Below are 24,635 nucleotides of genomic sequence, written 5' to 3'. Positions count from 1 at the left end.
CAATGATGGTGGGATTCCCTTCCTCTTGTCTCTATCTCGAATTGTTGGTGGTATAGGTATATACCCCTCCCTTTGTGCTGAGAGCGCGCCGCCCAGAACAAAGACAAGTAGGCAAATATACGGCCCCACGGAAAAAAGCCCAGTTCTGTGAGGCCGCATATTTGTGTGACGTCGGCGTCAAGGAGTTAGATTCTGGAAGATTTAAAAAGAAAGTGAAAACACGAGTAATATGAAACAATAACATTTTATTTGGAGATAGGGAGCTGACAAAGGGGTTAGCGGTGTTTCCCATAGCGGTTAAACCTCTTGTACAAGAAGCGGATCCTCTTGTTCAGGTTGTGTCTGTCCTCATAGAACATTCTGTTTCCAACCATCATCTTCTTCCTTATGCACCTCTGTAACTCATTTCCCTTCCAGCCTCGCAGCCACGAGGGTCCTATGATCAGCTGGTGGGGGTGGGCTTTAAAGTCACCTGTAATAAAAAGAACAAGAGTGACTCCATTCTTCTCCCAGCACAAAGATAGGTACGCAAATATGGGGCCCCCCGCGGAAAAAAGCCCAGTTTCCAGAGGCCGCACAAGTGTGTTATGTCGGCGTCAAGGGGTTAAGGCTAACTTCACGTATTCTTTCCATAGGTCTTAAGCTGGCCATAAATGGATCGATAATTGATGTATAGCAGTTCCCTTTCAACAGAAGTCAATCTAATAATCGAACAGGAATGTTGGAAAACGTTTGTCGATCTGCAGTTGTAGCGGAACCCCCACTGTCAATATGCAATAGCACAGCGGGGAGGATGCCTCCATTCACCTCACTTGTGTGGATGGGGAACCCATTCATGGTTTTTTTTTTTTCCCAACTGGCTCAGTTATATTTGAATTGACTTTTGTCAAGTTGGGTTGTACCAACAGTGCCGCCAATGGCTCAGATTTCAGCTGATGCATTAGAAAGCAGTTGAAATTCAAGCTGTGTTTGGCTAGCTTAACCACTTCCAGTCCGGACACTTTTACCCCCTTCCAGTCCGGACAATTTCCCCCCCTTCCAGTCCGGACACTTTCCCCCCCTTCCAGTCCGGACACTTTCCCCCCCTTCCAGTCCGGACACTTTCTCCCCCTTCCAGTCCGGACACTTTCTCCCCCTTCCAGTCCGGACACTTTCTCCCCCTTCCAGTCCGGACACTTTCCCCCCCTTCCAGTCCGGACACTTTCTCCCCCTTCCAGTCCGGACACTTTCCCCCCCTTCCAGTCCGGACACTTTCTCCCCCTTCCAGTCCGGACACTTTCACCCCCTTCCAGTCCGGACACTTTCCCCCCCTTCCAGTCCGGACACTTTCCCCCCCTTCCAGTCCGGACACTTTCTCCCCCTTCCAGTCCGGACACTTTTACCCCCTTCCAGTCCGGACACTTTCCCCCCCTTCCAGTCCGGACACTTTCCCCCCCTTCCAGTCCGGACACTTTCCCCCCCTTCCAGTCCGGACACTTTCTCCCCCTTCCAGTCCGGACACTTTCTCCCCCTTCCAGTCCGGACACTTTCCCCCCCTTCCAGTCCGGACACTTTCTCCCCCTTCCAGTCCGGACACTTTCCCCCCCTTCCAGTCCGGACACTTTCTCCCCCTTCCAGTCCGGACACTTTCACCCCCTTCCAGTCCGGACACTTTCCCCCCCTTCCAGTCCGGACACTTTCCCCCCCTTCCAGTCCGGACACTTTCTCCCCCTTCCAGTCCGGACACTTTCAACCCCTTCCAGTCCGGACACTTTCTCCCCCTTCCAGTCCGGACACTTTCAACCCCTTCCAGTCCGGACACTTTCTCCCCCTTTCCAGTCCGGACACTTTTCCCCCCCTTCCAGTCCGGACACTTTCCCCCCCCCTTCCAGTCCGGACACTTTCCCCCCCCCCCTTCCAGTCCGGACACTTCCCCCCCCCCCCTTCCAGTCCGGACACTTTCACCCCCTTCCAGTCCGGACACTTTCACCCCCTTCCAGTCCAGGACAATTTTCAGCTTTCAGCGCTATCACACTTTGAATGACAATTGCGCGGTCATGCAACACTGTACCCATATGAAATTTTTTAGGATATTTTTGAGACAGATAAAACTTTATTTTGGTGGTATTTATTCACCGCTGGGATTTTTATTTTTTTTGCTATGTAAATTAAAAAGTCCAAAAATTTTGAAAAAAAGTGTTTCTTATAAAAGTTTGCAAATAAATAATATCATAAATCTTGCCCAAAATTTATTCCATTATATTTTTAGTAAAAAAATTAACCCAAATTAGTTAACCAAAAATTATAATTTTTAAACATTTTTTTATATTATTTTTTATTTATTATTTTTTTTTACATACTGTCACCTTAGCAGTACAGTGTCATAACGGTGACACTGTACTACTTGTGGGGGGTGATAAAGATTTTTTTATTTTTTTACACTGATTGCTTTTACACCCATAAAGGATGTAAAAGCAATCATTTCTCCTTCTCTCTAGCTGCAGTCTTGCAGCCATTGAGAACTACTGAGTGAGCTGTGATTGGTCACATGGTACAGGGGGGTTGTGAATAGCCCTGTACCATGTGATCTCTGTAATCATTCACAGATTTCACATGTAGTAAGCAATGATGTCACAAGTGACATCATTGCTTACTACTCTGCATGTGATCACTGATTGGCCAATCAGTGATCACATGATCAGGACCTCACACAGAGGTCCCGTCTGAGGATCGGTGTTCCACTGTGTCTGTAGGACACAGCAGGCACCGGATCGCGGTGCTGCGCGCTCCCAGGGAGCGCGCACAAGCAGGGTGCGGGGAGGCCGAATATAAATGGCCACCCAACCCTGCACTGCCACCCTCCGGCCGTTTATATACAACGGCCGGACGGGAGGTGGTTAAGGGCTCATTCACACTTGACTTTATTTCTAACTCTTGCCAAATGCCCCTATAGCTTTAGACAGGCGTTTGTGAAGCATTTTTAGCGCTCCTCAAATGCTCGCAAAACGCCTTATGTGCGGTTTTGAGGCGGTTAATAGGCGTTTGCCAAGCGTTAAAACCGCACTACAAACTGAAGTTAAATGGTATTAACACTCCGCAACCGCGTCACAACCGAACCGAAAACGCCTGGCAGGCACCATAGACTTGAATGGGAGGCTTCAACTCCTCCTGACTGGACACAAGGTGTCAGTTTTGCCGCGACGCTAATGCTTCCCTGTGAACAGCACTGTGTGCTGCCTTGTGCAGAAGTTTCAAAGACCTTTGAGAAGCGTTAAAAACGCTTCCCAAATGCCTGTCTGACACCTGCTGACGAAGCTAGTGTGAACGTAGCCTAAGAATGACAAGTCTGGCATGCAAAATCCATATTGCAGGAGCATACTGACCATATGGGGGCATGAGAGGGAAAAAATATATAATCCACAAACATATAGCATAGGGATGCACCGGCGCCGATACCGCGTATCTTCGCATGTACTTGTGAAAATGCAACCAATACCGGAAACTGATACTTTGCGGTGCAATTTGTGTCAATACAGATTGCACTGCAAAGAATAGCATGCGATTAGAAAAGGAATGAGATTTCTGTCCATATTGCATGCAGTGTCCCCACTGCTCCTGTGTGAACCCAGACTTGTCATAGCCCCGAGTCCACACAGGAGAGGTGCGGGGAAACCTCCCCTACAGGGATTCAATGCTGGGTGGAGAGTGAGGATGTATACTATGGAGGCAGATGCTCCATCACCAGACATGTGAAGCAGCTTTCTCTCCTCGTCTTGCAGCAATGACAGTACGGGCTAGATAGCATCTGATTAGTCAGCATGTGACGGTGCTGACCAATCAAAAACCCTCTAGCCTGAACTGTCATGCCTGCAAGAAGAGGAGAGAAAGCGACGGGGATTTCAAATCCTCCCGCTGCTTTCTCTCCTCTCCTACCACTAAGAATATGAAGATCTTCCACCATGGTATACAGTGAAGGAAATGTGTATTTGCTCCCCGGCTGATGTTGAATGTTCGCCCCTCACAAAGAAATGATCGGTCTAAAAATCGAATGTTCGGTGTAACACTGAGAGACAGAATACAACAACAAATTCAGCAGAAATGCGTCTAACAAATGATGACTGATTTGCATGTTCATGAGGGAAATAAGTATTTGATCCCATATCATTCAGCAGGATTTCTGGCTACCAGGTGTCTTTCATACAGGTAACAAGCTGAGATTAGAAGAAGTCTCTTAAAGGGAGTGCTGCTAATCTCATTTTGTTACCTGTATAAAAGACACCTGTCCACAGGAGCAATCAAACCATCAAATTCCAAACTCTTCACCATGGCAAAGACCAAAGAGCTGTCCAAGGATGTCAGGGACAAGATGGTAGACCTACACAAGGCTGGACTGGGCTACCAAACTATGGCCAAGCAGCTTGGTGAGAAGGTGACAACAGTTGGTGCAATCATTCACAAATGGAAGAAACACAAAACAAGTGTCAGTCTCCCTAGGTCTGGTGCACCATGCAAGATCTCACCTCGTGGAGTGTCAATGATCATGAGAACAGTGAGGAATCATCCCAGAACTACATGTGAGGATCTTGTCAATGATCTCCAGGCAGCTGGGACTACAGTCACCACGAAAACAATTGGTAACACACTACGCCGACAAGGACTGAAATCCTGCAGTGCCCGCAAGGTCCTTCTGACAAGAAAGCACATGTCCAGGCCGTCTGAAGTCTGCCACTGAACATCTGAATGATGCAGAGGAGGACTGGTTGAAAGTGTTGTGTTCAGAGGAGACCAAAATCGAGCTCTTTGGCATCAACTCAACTCGCCGTGTTTGGAGGAGGAGGAATGCTGCCTATGACCCCAAGAACACCATCCCAACTGTGAAACATGGTGGTGGAAACATTCTGCATTGGGGTGTTTTTCTGCTAAGGGGACAGGACAACTGCACCGCATCAAAGGGACGATGGACGGGGAAATGTACCGTCAAATCTTGGGTGAGAACCTTCTTCCCTCAGCCAGAGTATTGAAAATGGGTCGTGGATGGGTGTTCCAGCATGACAATGACCCAAAACACAATGCCAAGGCAACAAAGGAGTGGCTCAAGAAGAAGCACATTAAGGTCCTGGAGTGGCCTAGCCAGTCTCCAGACCTTAATCCGATTGAAAATCTGTGGAGGAGCTGAAAGTTCGAGTTGCCAAACGTCAACCACCAAACCTTAATGACTTGGAGAGGATCTGCCAAGAGGAGTGGGCCAAAATCCCTCCTGAGATGTGTGCGAACCTGGGGGCCAACTCCAGGAAACGTCTGACCTCTGTGATTGCCAAGAAGGGATTTGCCACCAAGTACTAAGTCATGTTTTGTTAAGGGGATCAAATACTTATTTCCCTCATGAACATGCAGATCAGTCATCATTTGTTAGACGCATTTCTGCTGAATTTGTTGTTGCTGTTCTGTCTCTGTGTTCCAATACACCGAACATTCGATTTTTAGAGCAATCATTTCTTTGTGAGGGGCAAACATTCAAAATCAGCAGGGGAGCAAATACGCATTTCCTTCACTGTACATCCCCAATCTCCCACTCTCTTCTGCGGGAAACCTCCTTGCACCGCTCCTGTGTGAACTCAGGCTACTAACAGTCTGGGTTCACAGGAGCAGTGGGGAAATCGCATGCTATTCTTTGCATCCATACACTTTGTATGGACACAAATCTCACCACAAAGTATCTGTACTGGGAAATGTATAACTAATAACAGATGTCACTTCTGACGTGCACATGTACTGGTCCTTTCCCACCCCCCATAGTATTTATAGATTACATCCTCCCTTCCTCTGGTCTTTCCTCATTGAATTTCGTAATGGAATGTGGAAACCGATTTCCTTCTGATATGATTTAGTTCGCTCTACTGAACTCTGTGTGCGTATTCTCACTCCCCCCACATTTGATCTTTGAACCCTGAAACTCTGAGACGAGGCAAGAAGAGCCAAAGATCCTACAGTGCAGTCTTCTCTGTGTATGCTTTGCTTTCTGGTAGAAACAAACAAAAACCGAACACTGTAGGAAGTAAATTTAGAAATGTTAATTGTCCCTAAGAAATACCCGGGTACCTTTTGCCTTCCTGGTATGTGAGTATGCCTAGGCACTTGTGTGCATACAGTCTCATAGCTGTAAATGGGCAGCACAGTGGCTAAATGGTTAGAACTTCGTCCTGGCAGTACTAGGGTCGTTGGTTCGAATCCCAACCACAGCATCACCTGCCTGGAGTTTGCATGTTTTCCCTGTGCCCGTGTGGGTTTCCTCCGGGTGCTTTGGTTTCCTCCCACACTCCAAAGACATGCTGGTAGGTGAACTGGCTCCTGTCTAAATTGGCCCTAGTATGTGTATGTATGAATGTGAGTTAGGGACCAAGACCATCAGCAAGAAGCTTGGTGAGACGGAGACAACTGTTGGAGCGATTATTCACAAATGGAAGAAATGCAAAATAACCATCAATCTCCCTCAGTCTGGAGCTCCATGCAAGATTTCACCTCATGGGGTAAGGATGATCATGAGAAAAGTGAAGGATCAGCCCAGCTAAACGTGAGGAGCTTGTAGATCTGAAGGCAGTTGGGACCACATTCACCAAACAAACCATTGGTAACAGAATACGTCGTAATGAACTGAAATCCTGCAGCCCCCGCAATGTCCCCCTCCTCGAGAATGTTTATGTACAAGCCTGTCTGAAGTTTGCCAATGAACATCTAAATGATTCCAAGGATTGGGAGAAAGTGCCGTGGTCAGGTGAGACCAAAATCGAGCTCTTTGGCATTAACTCGACTCGCCATGATTGGAGGAAGAAAAATGCTGACTATGACCCTAAGAATACCATCCCTACAGTCAAGCATGGAGGTGGAAACATTATGTTTTGGGGCTATTTCTCTGCTAAAGCCGACTTTGCCCTCCTGAGATGTGAGCAAACCTGGTAACCAACTACAAGAAACATCTGACCTCTGTGCTGGCCAACAAGGCTTTCTCCACTGCTGGCTATCCCCGCTTCAGTCCATCCTGAATACGGCTGCCAGACTCATCCACCTTTCCAACCGCTCCGTATCCGCCACCCCCCTCTGCCAATCCCTCCACTGGCTTCCGATTGCACAACGGATCAAATTCAAAATCCTAACACTGATGTACAAAGCTGTCCACCATACTGCCCCGAACTACATCACTGACCTAATATCCAAGCACCACCCAACACGCACACTCCGCTCCTCACAAGACCTCCTTCTCTCTAGTTCCCTGGTCTCCTCCTCCCATGCCCGCCTCCAGGACTTCTCCAGGGTGTCACCCATCCTCTGGAACTTCCTGCCGCAACCCATCAGATTATCACCTACTCTCCTCTCCTTTAGGCGCACCCTGAAAACCCATCTCTTCAGGGAAGCCTACCCCACCCCCTGCTAACCTGCCGACCTCCTCCACTCTTCCTACCACTCCATCCCCCACAGCTATCTCCTCCTGTACCACCATCCCCTCCCTCCTAGATTGTAAGCTCCAAGGAGCAGGGCCCTCGATCCCCTCATGTTTTGCATTGTATTGGTATTGTACTGTCACATGTTCTGTCCCCCTTTGTAATGTACAGCGCTGAGCGAACCATTGGTGCTTTATAAATACTGTATAATAATAATAATAATAACTACCAAGTCTTGTTTTACTTGGGAACCAAATACTTGTTTTACTCGCTGAACTCCATTCATAATATTTGTATCCTATTTTTTTCTGTTTGGTTGATATTCTGTCTATCATTTAAAATGCACCCATGATAAAAAATGATAGACCCTTCATTTCTTTGTAAGTGGGCAAACTTACAAAATCTGCAGGAATCAAATAATTATTTTCCCCACTGTATGTAGCACTGTAGTGTAGCAAAAGGATGTGCCGAGGAGGGTGGCCACATCAGACATACTGAGAGGGCATGGAAGTGTACAGGAGCCACCCTCCAGAAATGCAGTGAGACCCAAACGTTTGATGAAGGAATTTGTCAGAAGCAGGGGCGGACTGACCATTTGGAAACTCGGGCACTGCCCAAGGGCCTGGGGTCAGTAGGGGGCCCCATGAGATGCCCCTGATACCTTTTTCATAGGCTTTTTTGAGTTTGGGCAAGGACACAGGGGCCCCATGATCCCCTATTTCCCAGGGGCCCCATGAGTTATCAGTCCGCCCTTGGTCAGAAGCCTTCCTTGCGTAAGCCAATGGAAATTGGTTTTATTGCACAAGTTTAGAATCCCTTTCTGCGCAGCCCCAGCGTCCCTTTAACTGGAATATTACACCCAAGGAGCAGGAAGGTTTTCTTAATCATAAGAGCACAGTGATTGACAGTCGCAGTAGTCACATGATCAGGAGTCGGTCCCACTGGCTCACAATCATTACTAGAGACCTGGAGTTGTCTTTGAAAGTTTGGCCATTGTGTTGGAAGACTGCTCTCAGCACAAAGTTCTCTGTCGCCCACGATCGTATATGTGTGGTATGCGGGCGTCAAAGCCCACCCTTTTTGCTGCTGCACATATGCATTACGGTGCCTTGAAAAAGTATTCATGCCCCCCGAGAAATTTTCCACATTTTGTCATGTTACAACCAAAAATGTAAATGTATTTTATGTGATAGACCAATACAAAGTGGCACATGATTGTGAAGCGGAAGGAGAATGATAAATGGTTTTCAAGATTTTTTACAAATCAATATCTGAAAAATATCTGAATGCATTTGCATTCAGCCCCCTTTACTCTGATACCTCTAACTAAAATCTAGTGGAACCAATTGCCTTCAGAAGTCACCTAACTAGTAAATTGAGTCCATCGGTGTGTAATTTAATCTCAGTATAAATACAGCTGTTCTGTGAAGCCCTCAGAGGTTTGTTAGAGAACATTAGTGAACAAACAGCATCATGAAGGCCAAGGAACACACCAGACAGGTCAGGGATAAATTTGTGGAGAATTAAAGCAGTGTTAGGTAATAAGAAAATATCCCAAGCTTTGAACATCTCACGGAGCACTGTTCAATCCATCATCCAAAAATGGGAATAGTATGGCACAACTGCCAACCTACCAAGACATGGCCGTCCACCTAAACTGACAGGTCGGGCAAGGAGAGCATTCATCAGAGAAGCAGCCAAGAGGCCCATGGGAACTCTGGAGGAGCTGCAGAGATCCACAGCTCAGGGGGGAGAATCTGTCCACAGGACAACTATTAGTTGTGCACTCCACAAATCTGGCTTTTATGAAAGAAAGGCAAAAACAAAGCCATTGTTGAAAGAAAACCATAAGAAGTCCCGTTTGCGAGAAGCCATGTGGGGGGCACAGCAAACATATGTCAGAGAGTGCTCTGGTCACAAGAGACCAAAATGTATGAGTGGAAGAAGGAGAGACAGGACTCCTGTGGAAGGTGCTGCTGCTAAGGCCAAGAAAAGTATATAAGGAGAGATCTAGCTGATGGGGTGCTATAAAGATATAAGTAACAGGATTATTCCAAAGAGGAGATTAAGCGAGAGATCCCTGCAGTGATACTGAGAGGAGAGGAGAGCCACGTGGAACAGCAATTGGGAGATATTCACCACTACTGCTACGGTGCAATACATGAATTATAGTTCCATTTGAGGAACAAAAGCTGGTTGAGCCTTTCAGAAGGCTTTATATGAGGTGAGCGCATATAGAAAATATAATAGGAAGTCACCGGGAATTGCGATTTCACATTTTGGATTTGTCACTGTCATCACTAGAGACTGTTTTTTTGATCACTTTTTTAACTACTTTTTTATTGGATGTATATCACATCACAATGGACGTTTATCATCAATAGATTACATGGATAGAGATTATTTATAGTTTATATTATATATTATTCTTGAGAGATAGAATTTTATATGTTTATTAGCAATTTAGGAGCGGGCACTATCATTTAAAGAGGAAAGATAACACTGCACATCACCCTGAACACACCATCCAGCATCATGTGGTGGGGATGCTTCAGCAGGGACAGGGAAGCTGGTCAGAGTTGATGGGAAGATGGATGGAGCCAAATACAGGGCAATCTTAGAAGAAAACCTGTTAGAGTCTGTAAAAGAAAGTTCCCCTTCCAGCAGGACAACGACTCGAAACATCCAGCCAGAGCTACAATGGAATGGTTCAGATCAAAGCATCTTCATGTGTTAGAATGGCCCAGTCACAGTCCAGACCCAAATCCAATGGAGAATCTGTGGCAAGACTTGAAAATTGCTGTTCACAGACATTCTACATCCAATGTGACAGAGCTTGAGCGATTCTGCAAAGAAGAACGGGCAGAAATGTCCCTCTCTAGATGTGCAAAGAGACATCCCCAAAAAGACGTGCAGCTGGAATTGCAAAGAAAGGGGGTCCTACAAAGTATTGACTCTGGGGGGCTGAATACAAATGCCGCCACACTTCTCAGATTTATTTGTAAAGAATTTTGAAAACCATTTCTCATTTTCCTTCCACTTCACAATTAAGTGCTACTTTGTGTTGGTCATAAAATCCCAATAAAATACATTGACGTTTTTGATTGTAACATGATAGAATGTGGAAAATTTCAAGGGGTATGAATACTTGTTCAAGGCACCGTAATGCATATATGCATCAGCAATAAGGGTGGGCTTTAATGCCCACATACCTCACATATACAAAATTTCAAGGGGTGTGAAGACTTTTTCAAGGCACTGTATATGGGCTCTGAGAGATTAAAATGAGAACAGTGAAGGTCCCCTCCATACACAACCAAAATAGACTCACCTAATATTCCAATGTTATCATATACACCAAACAGAGACCTCTTCTCAGTCCAGCGGTCGGTGTTTTTGGGCTGGGGCAGATAATTCCGCACCAGATTCCTGCATCCTGTAAACACCGTAATAGGAGACGAGTCAGACACTGAACAACGACCGGCATATGTAACACTGAAAGCTCAAAGTACCACACGATGCCACAGCAACGGATACGCCTAAATATTTTCTTTAACTACTTTTTATCTGGGGAACACAATTTTTTACATACATTAAAATATGCATAATTTTCTAGAAAGTTACTGACCCCCCCCCTCCCCACCCAAACAATGATATATTTTCCGAAAGCAGAGGCCCTGGAGAATAAAATGGTGTCAGCTGCAATTCTTTAGCTGCATGATATTTGCACAACTTTTTTTATCAAACGCAAATTTTCATGAATATTAGTGCACACAATCATAATTTCCATAATTTTTTGAGTAAAATATAAAAGACGGGGGTTGCACTAAATAAAGCCATCCAACACGTCAAGCCTTACAATTGTGTGCAACCAAATTGTCTGTAGGTGACGTTTTAAAGCGAAATCTCTTTTTTTTTATAATCAAGCTCACCTGTAGGTAAAATGAGTATCTCCTAAACATGCACTGTTTAGGGAATATTCTCTTTTCTAAAGCCGGCACATTCACTCTGAAGGAACAGCATACCCGTGCCGTTCCTTCAGAGCTGTGTGCCATGGTCTGGGACTCCCATGCATGTGACAGGAGTGGCATCATCGCAGCCCGGCCTCTCAGACGGCCGGAGATCGCAAACCCGGAAGGAAGACCGGGTGATGATGGAAGCCTCGGTAGTGGTGACAACGCACCTGTTACGGTCCCCCCCCCCCTCCATCACTCCCTCTCTTCCCCATTGCATGTCCCTCCACCCGAACATAGCCCACACAAAGTAGTGTGCTGAGCGCCAGGGATCTGCCCCCTGCAGTGAGGTTTGCACCTCTCCTCGGCCGGGCGCTGAGGAGTCTGCCACCCAGCTGTGCCTGCACGTGGATTCCCCGACAGGCCACCTGGGTGTCTCCGTGAGCCCCCTCCCCTTGTCTCGGAGAGCATAGCATGGCCCCGAGGTTCCCGCGCTGGCCAGAGACAAAGGCCGTGCTCCCTGTGTGCGGCCGGCGTGAGGGGGCAGGGCTTTTTACTCGAGGTTCCCGCGCTCTGCGCCTGCCGGAGACAAAGGCCGCGCTCCCTGTGCGCGGCTGGCGTGAGGGGCGGGGCTTTTTACCCGAGGTTCCCACGCTCTGCGCCTGCCAGAGACAAAGGCCGCGCTCCCTGTGCGCGGCCGGCGTGAGGGGGCAGGGCTTTTTGCCCCGGAAACCCAACGCCAGGCTGGCCGTTGCCGTGGCAACCAGGAAGCGTCCTGCTCCGGCGATAAAAGACAGGAGCGGTAAGTTTGTTCCCTGCTCATGTGAGAGAGTGCTGTGAGAGGTCTGAGCTGCGGCCAGACTCTACAGCCAAGACCCTGCCAGACCCTGCAAGCTGAGTGCCCCTGAAAGTCTGCCTGCTGCTGTGTGCCCGGATTAGTCATTCCCTGCAAGCCTGCCTTCTGCTGTGCCCAGATTACCCATTGCCTGCCCCTCTGCTGTGCCCGGATTATCTTTGCCTGAACTGCCCCTCTGCTGTGCCCGGATTATCTTAGCCTGAACTGCCCCTCTGCTGTGTGCCCCGGACTGAACTCTTGCTGCACCGATCAAGTGTCCCAAATCCCTCAAGAAAAACCTTGTGTGCTCACTGCTCTCCGCGTGTGTTCTGTCCCACCTACACCTCCGTCACAGCACTGTTGGAGGGCTTTGTTTTAAAGCGGAGCTCCACCCAAAAGGGGAAGTTTGGCTTTAAGGACTGCTCCCCATTAAGGATTGGCACTGTTGGGGGACGGGGGGTAGCGGGCACCCGAATCTGACAGGTACACGCTCCCAATACCGGTCCGATCGCCTAGGCGATTGGAAACGGAAGGTGTCTTCCCTCCCTGTAGTCTTGTGGGACACGTGACAGGTCCCAGAAAACTACAGGACCATTTATGAAGCGCAGCGCTACTTGAGCATGCGCAGTGGGTACCCGGCTGTGAAGCCATCACAATTGGGTGCCCACACTGAAGATGCTGGCCTCCTGGAATCCAGGACGGCCGGTGAAACAGGACGCGGGGGATACACCGAGGGACAGGTAAGTGGCTGTTTTTTTAAAAGTTAGCAGCTACAGTTTTTGTAGCTGCTGACTTTTATTTTTTGACCAGTGAGTAGAACTCCGCTTTAAGGTAAGTTTTACAGAATGTGGTAGTATGCGATGCATACTAGCACACTATGACATTACCTTGCAGGGGACTTTTTTTTCCTTTTCTGTTTACTACCGCTTTAAAACCCTTTACATGTTATCAGTTTAGAGTTAACTGTGAATTATGGTCTTAGAATTATTGCTCTCACTTGAATATTTGTGGCACAATTGGTGTTTACATACATATGTGTGCCCTACATGCATGTTTGCATTCGACTGACAGGGTTAATTTAAATTTTTTTTTTACTTTTTTTTTTTGTATTATTTAACATTAATGCTATCACAAGGGGCCAACAAATCCCCCATGTAATAGCATTGTTTAGGTGAAAGGTCCTCTTTATGGAAACATCAGGGGCCCGATAGACCCCCAGTGTCCAACCCCGCCCCATAATGCGCTCTATTAGCTGCTTCACCGGCCACAGCAGCTGGATAAAAGCCAGTTCTGAACCTGGAAGTGATGAAATACCATTGCCTCCGGGTTCATTAGTTGCAAAAAATATCAGGGAATGGATGTTCCCCAATGGGACTTCCTCCAGTGGTCTATCCTTAGATGATACAGCGTTTATCTGTTTATGACTGAAATCTGGTCTTAGCCCGGGGTCCCTCCACCCGAGGAAACTTACCAAGAGAAAAGGAGCGGGAGGATTGGGACACCAGCGGGCACATGGCGCGACCGGCTGCCAGCAACTGCGTCACAGCCCACATCTGCAAGGAGAGAAAACAAATCAGAGAATTGTATGGAAAGATCGCTGGGAGAGGATCACAATGTTCAGTACAGCAAAAGACTGGAAGCCACAGGTAGCAGATACAGGGGGTGGACTGGGAAAACGGGATTTGTTACCAACTACTATATACAGTTACATTGTATGACATCCTATATATCAGGGCTGGGCAACTGTGGCCCTCCAGCTGTTGGTGAACTACAAGTCCCATCATGCCTCTGCCTTTGGGAGTCATGCTTGTAACTGTCAGTTTTGCAATGGTACTTGTAGTTCTACAACAGCTGGAGGGCCACAGTTGCCCACCCCTGATATATATATATATATATATAATTGTTACATTGTATTACATCCTATATATGATTGTTACATTGTATTACATCCTATATATGATTGTTACATTGAATTACATCATACTGTACGATGTAGCACAAAGTAATAACCACATATACAACATAATATAATGTAACAATCATATATAGGATGTAATACAATGTATTATGTTGTACATATGATTGTTACATTGTATTAAATCCTATATATGATTGTTACATTGTATTATGTTGTACATATGATTGTTACATTGTATTACATCCTATATATGATTGTTACATTATATTATGTTGTATATGTGGTTATTACTTTGTGCTACATCGTACAGTATATATGATTGTTACATTGTATTACATCCTATATATGATTGTTACATTGAAATACATCATACTGTACGATGTAGCACAAAGTAATAACCACATATACAACATAATATAATGTAACAATCATATATAGGATGTAATACAATGTAACAATCATATGTACAACATAATACAATGTAACAATCATATATAGGATTTAATACAATGTAACAATCATATGTACAACATAATACAATGTATTACATCCTATATATGATTGTTACATTGTATTACATCCTATATATGATTGTTACATTGTATTATGTTGTATATGTGGTTATTACATTGTGCTACATCATACAGTATATATGATTGTTACATTGTATTACATGGTACAGTGGATATAAAAACTCTACACATCCCTGTTAAAATGTCAGGTTTCTCTGATGTAAAAAAAAATGAGATAAATCATTTCAGAACTTTTTCCACCTTTAACCGCATCCCTACCGCCCTATAGCAGAAATACTGCTACAAGGCGTCATGGGTGCGCAAAATCAAGTATATATACGTGATTTTGCAGTTCCAGGTAGGGGCCCTACCCACGCCATTCATGGTTGTCAATCACCAGGCCACGGCCAGTAGTTACTCGCCGGTGCCCTGTGACTTCCGACAGGGAGGAGGGCTGTTTTGTTTACTTACAGTACTCCTCCCTGTCAGCTCGGGCACACTGCACAGCACAGCCATCCACAGCAGTGTGCTTACAGTGAAGAACACACATCCCACCCCCTAGTAAACCACTCCCTACACACAGTTAACCCTTTGATCGCCCCCCCCCCCATGTTAACCCCTTCCTGCCCAGTGCCATTAGTACAGTGTCAGTGCTTTTTTTTTTTTTTAGCACTGATCACTGTATTGGTGTTACTGAGGATGTCAGTGACACCAAGTCAGTTCCCCCCCCCAATGTCAGAATGCCCGCCGCAGTCTCGCTATAAGTCGCTGATCGCCGCCATTACTAGTAAAAATAAAATAAAACATCCCAGTATATACAGTATACCGCCATTTGTAAACACTATAATTTTCACGTAAACCAATTAATTTACACGTATTGGGATTTTTTTCAGCAAACATACGCAGCAGAATACATTTTGGCCTAAATTTATAACGAAGTTTGATTTTTTAAATTTTTTTTACTGGACATCTTTAATAGCAAAAAGCAAAAATATTGTTTTTTTCTCAAAAGTGTCTTTTTTTATAGCGCAAAAAATAAAAACCGCACAGGTGATCAAATACCACTGAAAGAAAGCTCAATAAGTAGGAAAAAAGGGCATAAATTTCACTTGGGTGCAGCCTTGCATGACCGCACAATTGTCAGTTAAAGTAATTCAAGGCCGTAACACAAAAAATGACCGGGTCAGGAAGGGGGGGGGGGGAATCCTCAGGAGGGCGAGGGGTTAATGTGACCTATAAACTGGACAACTCAGTTGAACAACAAACTGAAATCTTTTAGGTGGACGGAAGTAAGAATAAAAAAACTAAAATAATCTGGTTGCATAAGTGTGCACACCCTTACTCTGATCCTTTGTTGAAGCCCCTTTGATGTGATTCCAGGACTCAGTCTTTTTGGGGAGGAGTCTATCAGCACGGCACATCCTGACTTCGCAATATTTGCCCGCTCTTCCTTGCAAAATTACTCCAAATCTGTCAGATTGCATGTCATCTCCTGCGCACAGCCCTCTTCAGATCACCCCACAGATTTTCGATCGGATTCAGGTCTGGGCTCTGGCTGGGCCATTCCAAAACTTTCATCTTCTTCTGGTGAAGCCATTCCTTTGTTGATTTGGATGTATGCTTTGGGTCGTTGTCATGCTGAAAGATGAAGTTCCTCTTCATGTTCAGCTTTCTAGCAGAAGACGGAAGGTTTTGTGCCGATATTGACTGGTATTTGGAACTGTTCATCATTCCCTCTACCTTGACTAAGGCCCCAGTTCCAGCTGAAGAAAAACAGCCCCAAAGCATGATGCTGCCACCACCATGCTTCACAGTGGGTATGGTGTTCTTTTTTGCGATGTGCAGTGTTGTGTTTGCGCCAAACATATCTTTTGTTATTATGGCCAAAAAGTTCAACCTTGGTTTCTTCAGACCAGAACACATTTTCCCACATGCTTTTGGGAGACTTCAGATGTGTTTTTGCAAAATTTAGCCGGGCTTGGATGTTTTTCTTCGTAAGAAAAGGCTTCCATCTTGCCCCTCTACCCCATAGCCCAGACATATGAAGAACACGGGAGATTGTTGGCACATGGACCACACAGCCAGTACTTGCCAGATATTCCTGCAGTTCCTTTCATGTTGCTGTAGGCCTCTTGGCAGCCCCCCAGACCAGTTTTCTTCTCGTCTTTTCATCCATTTTGGAGGGACGTTCAGTTCTTGGTTATGTCACTGTTGTGCCATAGTTTCTCCACTTGATGATGACTGTCTTCACTATGTTCCATGATATATCTAATGCCTTGGAAATTCTTTTGTGCCCTTCTCCTGACTGATACCCTTTAACAATGAGATCCCTCTGATGCTTTGGAAGCTCTCTGCGGACCATGGCTTTTGCTGTAGAATGTGACTAAGAAAATGTCAGGAAAGACCTACTAGAACAGCTGAACTTTATTTGGGGTTCATCAGAGGCACTTTAAATGAAGGCAGATATGTACTGACTCCTATGTAACATGATTGTGAATGTGATTGCTTAATTCTGAACACTGCAACATCCCCAGTTATAAGAGGGTGTGCACACTTATGCAACCACATTATTTTAGTTTTTTATTTTTACTTCCCCCCCTAAAAGTATTCAGTTTGTTGTTCAACTGAGTTGTGCAGTTTATAGGTCACATTAAAGGTGGAAAAAGTTCTGAAATTATTTATCGTTGTCTCATTTTTTTTACATCACAGCAATCTGACATTTTAACAGGGGCGTGTAGACTTTTTATATCCACTGTGTACGTATGATTGTTACATTGTATATATGATTATACACTATCTGGAAGCCACTCCTGTGTACCACACCAGGGGAGCCCCTCCTACGTATGCCACCCGGAGGGCCCCACTATGAAGAACACTCGGAGAGCTCCCCCCCAAGTATGCTACCTGAGGGGTACCCCCCCTACATACGACACCCAGAGGAGGGCATACTATGTACACGACACCCAGGGGGGGCCCACTATGTACATGACACCCAGAGGGGGGCCCCACTGTACACAACACCCAGAGGGGGGCCCCACTGTACACATGACACCCAGAGGGGGCCCCACTGTATATATGACACCTAGAGGGGGCCCCACTGTATATATGACACCCAGAGGGGGCCTTACTGTATACAACACCCAGAGGGGGCCCTGTATATGACATACATGGGGGGCCCCCTATATACAACACCCAGAGGGGACCACCATAATCTACAACACCCAGAGGGAGCCCCACTGTATACGACACCCACAGGGGGCCCCCATAACATACGACACCCAGGGGGGCCCTCTATGTACATTACCTGAAGGGTCCCCTTCCCTCCCACATACAACACCCAGATAGCGCCCCTGCTCACACATCTGACTCCCCCACCAACACCAATGACTGCCACCCCCCTCATTGTCCTGTAGTCGGAGACATAAACCATAGAACAGCCATTCCCCTCATACCTCTGCTCCCAGCACACCTCACTACCTCCTACACACAGCCGCCATCTCTTCCTTCTAGGGAAGTCCCACCCCTACCCCCTGACATTGACACATGTGACACCGGGAGACGGCGGCGGCCATTTTGCTGTGGACACCCGTCCGCCTCGCAGACTTCGTCCTCTAGCGATGCAGCGATAGGCCACACCCCGCGCCATGTGTAACGCGTTGATTATGGTGAATGCGCGCCACCTAGTGATAGGAAAAATAATAAAAAATGGGAGACGAGGATGGAGAGTGAGGCCTCAGTACTGTCCTGAGTGATAGGAAACATTCAGCCCGTGTCCCCAATACGACTTTTATCCCATTATACACCAGAGCAGGGGCGGACTGACAAGACAAGGCCAGTCTATGGATGGGTATACAAGGGCGGACTGACAACTCATGGGGCCCCCAGGCAATAGGGGATCATGGGGCCCCTGTGTCCATGCCCAAACTCAAAAAAGCCTATGAAAAAGGTACCAGGGGCAGCTCATGGGGCCCCCTACTGACCCCGGGCCCTCGGGCAGTGCCGAGTTTCCAAATGGTCAGTCCGCCCCTGCACCAGAGAATACCTCATACCCAGGGGTGGACTGACTATTTGGAGACTCAGGCACTGCCCGAGGGCCCGGGGTCAGTAGGGGGCCCCATGAGATGCTCTGGTAACTTTTTCATAGGATTTTTTTGAGTTTGGGCAAGGACACAGGGGCCCCATGATCCCCTATTGCCCGGGGGCCCCATGAGTTGTCAGTCCGCCCTTGTATACCCATCCATAGACTGGCCTTGTCTATGACACACAAACATTCCTTCATGTTTCATCCCATTGTAGTCTCTGAGGGCACAGAAATCACCTCACAATGTGCCTGGAAGACGGTCCTGAGCGTCCATACACACCCGCTGCGCTGAAGTGCGTTTGTGAGCGCATTCCCAACGCATGGCAACCGAAAAATAATGGTCCCCTATGAAAACAGCTCACACCAGCGCCTTGCGTTATGTCACAAATGCCAAGCGCTGAAAAAAAAGGTACTGAGTGCCGCAACCACCCGCAAATCGCCGCGGTGTGGCGGTGAACCGGCCAGTCTTGGAATAACCGCCCAACCAGTCGTACCACACCTGGTGTGAACAAGTCCTCAGCGAGCAGTTCCACGCGTGCGTTTACATGCATTTATAATGTGCCTCTGGTGCGTTTTTGTCACTTTCTCAGGCACTATTGTGTTTTTTTGTTTTGTTTTTGTTTTACGAAGCTGCACTTCTATGCGTTCATGTGCATTTACATGCATTTATCATTTGTTTCTAGTGCGTTTTTGTCACTTTCTTTTTTCATTTTTGTGTTTTTTTGTTTTGTTTTTGTTTTATGAAGTTGTACTTCTATGCGTTCATGTGCGTTTACATGCATTTATAATGTGCCTCTGGTGCGTTTTTGTCACTTTCTCAGGCACTATTTTCATTTTTGTGTTTTTTTGTTTTGTTTTTGTTTTTGTTTTACGAAGCTGTACTTCTATGCTTTCATGTGCGTTTACATGCATTTATAATTTGTTTCTAGTGCATTTTTGTCACTTTCTATTTTCATTTTTGTGTTTTTTTGTTTTGTTCTTGTTTTACGAAGTTGTACTTCTATGCGTTCATGTGCGTTTACTTGCATTCGGTTTACATGAAAATGAAAAACAAATGTAGCTTGCTGTACTGTTCTGGGATTTTTTTCATTAATCGCACATGAAAGCACCGCGATGATGTAAACTCGGCTCGTAGAAATACCGTCATTTTTACTGCATCCGGCGTAAGGCCTCCTTCTGACGGTGCGCTGACACCCGTAGCCTGGTCATGAGCGCCTTGTTTATGTGATTTCATGGGCCAGATGCTGCGTGCAGAGAGACCGTTCATCTATATTGGAAGGCAGCAGGTGCCTGGGTATAGTTGCTGGTCCCAATCTGAGAACTGAATGGGTGCGGGTGAGCGGCCACAAATGCAGTGTGCGTTTGGGGCCACTCACCCACGTGGCAAATTTGGACACTATCCAGGAAGCAGCTGAGTCCCAATAGACATGAATGGGATGCCTGAATGCAGCATCTGGCAGCTGAATCAACATAAACATGACCCCCATTCATGGGCTACGGGTGTTACCACCTGCCTGAATGAAGCCTAGAGGAACCCTCGGGGGCCAATACATGCAGTCATATCTGGTATCTGAAGCCGGATAAACATGGCCCTCATTCATGGGCTACAGATGTCAACACCTGTCTGAATGAGGCCCAGAGGAGCCCTTAGGGCCCATACATCCAGTCATATCTGGTATTTGAAGCCACATAAATATGGCCCCCATTCTTAGTCTACAGGTGTCACCACCTGCATGAATGAAGTCTAGAGGAGTCCTCAGGGCCCATACACTCAGTTGTATCTGGTGTCTGAAGCCACATAAACATGGCTCCCATTCATGGGCTATGGGTGTCACCACCTGCATGAATGAAGCCCAGAGAAACCCCGCACGAATGAAGCCTAAAGGAACCTGCACGAATGAAGCCTCGAGGAACCCTGCATGAGGAAGCCTAGAGGAACTGGCATGAATGAAGCCTAGATGAACCTTTCATGAGGAAGCCTAGAGGAACCTGTATGAATGAAGCCTAGAGGAGCCCTCAGAACCCATACATTCAATCATATCTGGCATCTGAAGCCACATAAACATGGCCCCCACCCATGGGCCACAGATGTCACCACTTGTCTGAATGAGGCCTAGAGGAGCCCCTGGGCCCATACATCCAGTCATATCTGGTATTTGAAGCTGCATAAATATAGCCCCCATTCATGGGTTACAGGTGTCACCACCTGCGTGAATGAGGTCTAGAGGAGCCCTCAGGGCCCATACACTCAGTTGTATCTGGTGGCTGAAGCCACATAAACATGGCTCCCATTCATGGGCTATGGGTGTCACCACCTGCATGAATGAAGCCTAGAGGAACACTGCATGAAGAAGCCTAAAGGAACCAGCATGAAGAAGCCTAGAGGTACTGGCATAAATGAAGCCTAGATGAACCTTTCATGAGGAAGCCTAGAGGAACCTGCATGAATGAAGCCTAGAGGAGCCCTTGGAACCCGTACATTCAATTATATTTGGCATCTGAAGCCACATAAACATGGCCCCCATTCATGGGCTACAGATGTCACCACTTGTCTGAATGAGTGCTAGAGGAGCCCCCGGGCCCATACATCCAGTCATATCTTGTATCTGAAGCTGCATAAATATGGCCCCCATTCATGGGTTACACGTGTCACCACCTGCGTGAATGAGGTCTAGAGGAGCCCTCAGGTCCCATATTAGGTTTGCCACCTCATCCCTTTAAATCCAAACACATATTAATTACACAGGTCGTCTGGCTGATTAAGGTGGTAATTGGACTCAGTGTCCTATCCGCATTAAATGAGCCTCAGAACCTGTGTCATTGATATGCATTTGGTTTTAAAGGGATGAGGTGGCAACCCTAGCCCATACACTCAGTTGTATTTGGTGGCTGAAGCCGCATAAAAATGGCCCCCATTCATAGGCTATGGGTGTCACGGCCTGCATGAATGAAGCCTAGAGGAACCCTTGGGGCCCATACGTTCAGTTGTATCTGGCATCTGAAGCTGCATAAACATGGCTCCCATTCATGGGCTACAGGTGTCACCACCTGTCTGAACGAGGCCTAGAGGAGCCCTTGGGGCCCATCCATCCAGTCATAACTGGCGGTGTAGTGTAGCTTCAGGTATATTCCCCACCAGGGTGTCCTCAGGTGCTGCATACCGCCATCTATAGAAATGAATGGTTGTATGCCGCTATCATCATGTATGCGCACATTCCTTCATGTGTACAGGCAGAAACCTGCAGCCAGATTTGTGTGCTGTACTCATACATGTGTCTACACAATCCCTTGGGATGGTTCCCACTATCAAGTATGTTAGAACTTGGTTGCTGGTGCACAATAGTATGTCAGCAGTGCCCATGCAACGATCGCAACACAATGCACTGTTTACTTTTTTTTAACAAACTTTATTAAAATGTCACACAATGACATTTCATTCATTTCTATTGGCCTCACTGCACTGAAAAAAAACCGCACGCAGTATTTTTTTTCTCAGCACAGACCACCACAATGTAGCAGTCTGAACCAGCCAGATTGGAGATTTTGCCTCATTTTGCGGTGGAACTACGCTGGAAGAGCCACCCAACCAATCCTACTGCATACCTGTCCCTGCACCAGCAGAGAGTCCATATATGACAGCAGCATTTCCTTCCTTTCTTCGGAATGTGGAAGAGCTGTAGGGGTGAACCTGAGATGAGGAGGGCTCTTGAATGCCCAATCATGCCCTAAAGATACCGTGCTGATGGCCCAGACATCCCGGATTAAAACCGCCCAGACATGCCAAAAGTGGCAAAGGCGTGCTCCCACCTAGCCTGCCTAAGCGGGCCCAATCTCAAAAGGACTTTGTAGCCTCACAACCTTCAGAGGTCGAGCCTTTGGAGGATTTCTGAAAAGATGACCAGCTTCTCCAGCTTCTCTTGAATTCGCGGCCCGGCTTGTAGAGGAGCGAGTCAATGGCTCGTTCCGAGCCTTGACTTCTGGGCTGAGCCCTCTTCTGGCCTAGCAGATGCCGATCCAGGGGCAGGAAACCAGACCTCCCGCCTGGGCTATAGCACTGTCCAATTTGTTCCCAAACATGGAGGAACCCTCGAAGGGGATCTTGCACCATGTCTGCTTAGAGATCGGATCGGCCAACCAGGGCTGAAACCACAATATACGCTTGGCTGTCACCATGAACAGCATAACCCAAACCAGCAGACAAGTAAGGTCGATTGAGGCCTCCTCCAGAAAGGCAGATGGAAACCTTAGCTCCCAGATAGCTGAATTACTGGCCACTTCTTCCGGAACTCCTCTGAGGGCCACATTCACATTATCTGACCACACTTCCATAGCTTTAGATAAGGCCGATAAGGCAAGCGCCGGCTTGCAAGCCATCCCTGCCGTAGTGTAGATTTGCTTGAGATCGGAATCAATTCTCCTTTCTAGGTCGTCCTTGAAGGATAACGAATCCTCGAGAGGGTAATGTGCTTGGCTAGCCTCATCAAGGCGCATCCACCAGGAGGGCTGATTCTAAATGTTTGATGTCCTGTGATTTGAACGAATAAAGCTTGGCTGCTTTATTCAGCAAGGAGGCCCTCTTACTGACATTACTCCATTCCTCAGTCAAAATTCCCACAAGTTCCTCCAGGAAAGGAAAGTTTGGACAATCCTTCCTTAGCTGTTTGAAGAATTTCCTGTGTTTAGGGGGAGACTCCATGGCTTTTCCCACTTCAGGGCCTCTTTGCTTTGGCTAAGGGTGAGACCAAAGCGAAGTCGAAGCCCACACATAGATCTTCACTCTCCACCTCACTGTTTGAGGCTCTGGCTGACAGGTGGCTAGGTTGTGAAGGCTCCAATCCCTCTTGGGGATCTTTGGGAAGGAAGCACACCGTGACCAATGGGCTGCGGGTACAACTAGTCCCAATTTCTTTCAGGGACTCTTGAACAACCCATCTGACCAAAGCCTCTACCTGTTGGTTGGCGCTTTCTCTCCTGCCAGTCGCATGTGCAAACAGGAGTCACATAATGACCTGTCATCAGGAACCTGAGATTCGCACCCCCAGCAAATTTTCCTATTGGAGCAGCTGGAGTGCCCATTAACGCGATGCCTGGAGGAGGAACGAGAACTTCTATGATGCCTGGAGCAGGAAGGAGACCTGTGGCATCCAGATTTAGAGGACGAGTGATGACAACCCATCTGACCAAAGCCTCTACCTGTTGGTTGGCGCTTTCTCTCCTGCCAGTCGCATGTGCAAACAGGAGTCACATAATGACCTGTCATCAGGAACCTGAGATTCGCACCCCCAGCAAGTTTTCCTATTGGAGCAGCTGGAGTGCCCATTAACGCGATGCCTGGAGGAGGAACGAGAACTTCTATGATGCCTGGAGCAGGAAGGAGACCTGTGGCATCCAGATTTAGAGGACGAGTGATGGCGCCGAGACCTGGAAGCACTTCCGTCATCATGTGCCGTATAGTGATGATCAGACCTACTGTAGAAGACCTGAGAAAAAAAAAAGACACAGAACATGGGAGAGTTAAAAGCCACAGAAAAGCTCCAGTGGGGGATCAAGGGAATAAAGCCGCCCGTCCGTACCTACTGCGCAGGGGCTGGCCACAAGAAGGTGGTGACACCTTCATGCCGGGTCAGTTGCAAAGGCAACCAAGCTGTAAAAAAAAAAAACATGACATGCAGGATCCCAGCAGACCACCAGGGTGACAGGAGGGAGCAGGCACTGACCTTCACAGCGGACCACAGTGCCTGGGGAAGCCGCCGCATTCAGCCCGCAGGATTTCCCAAAGAAAACAGCTTTGACAGCTGTTTAACCCCTTCACACCAGCCGCACGGAAATGTGCGGCCTCCCGGCTTCTGAGCACCACAAACCAAAAATGCTATTTCATTCATTGTTAATATTCAAAGCAAACTCGCCCCCCCATCTATGTC

At 47.1% G+C, this 24,635-nt stretch overlaps 1 protein-coding gene across 1 annotated transcript; it reads right to left on the bottom strand.

Annotated features, from left to right (window-relative positions):
• Positions 1-225: 225 nt before the first annotated feature.
• Positions 226-18,224, bottom strand: MRPL51 (mitochondrial ribosomal protein L51). Its single transcript, XM_089661185.1, has 4 exons — positions 18,086-18,224; positions 13,675-13,756; positions 10,747-10,851; positions 226-472 (listed from the first exon to the last, which is right to left on the bottom strand). The coding sequence occupies exons 2-4, from the start codon at positions 13,754-13,756 to the stop codon at positions 276-278; spliced, it is 384 nt and encodes a 127-aa protein (XP_089517311.1). The 5' UTR covers positions 18,086-18,224; the 3' UTR covers positions 226-275.
• Between the last annotated feature and the right edge of the window lie 6,411 nt (positions 18,225-24,635).

Source organism: Staurois parvus, unplaced genomic scaffold (genome assembly GCF_062004578.1).
Source record: "Staurois parvus isolate SC_StPar_1 unplaced genomic scaffold, SC_StPar_1.0 ptg001321l, whole genome shotgun sequence".
Taxonomy (NCBI): Eukaryota; Metazoa; Chordata; class Amphibia; order Anura; family Ranidae; genus Staurois; species Staurois parvus.
The sequence above is the reverse complement of the archived record's forward strand: the minus strand, read 5'-3'. Positions and strand labels throughout refer to the sequence as shown.

Bases quoted from the DNA above. Each gene is read 5' to 3' on its own strand.
- MRPL51 (XM_089661185.1), bottom strand. From the start codon at position 13,756: ATGTGGGCTGTGACGCAGTTGCTGGCAGCCGGTCGCGCCATGTGCCCG. The intron at 10,852-13,674 runs GTAAGTTTCCTC...CGGTGTTTACAG, and splicing joins CTCCCGCTCCTTTTCTCTTG to GATGCAGGAATCTGGTGCGG. The intron at 473-10,746 runs GTGAGTCTATTT...TTTTTATTACAG, and splicing joins TGATAACATTGGAATATTAG to GTGACTTTAAAGCCCACCCC.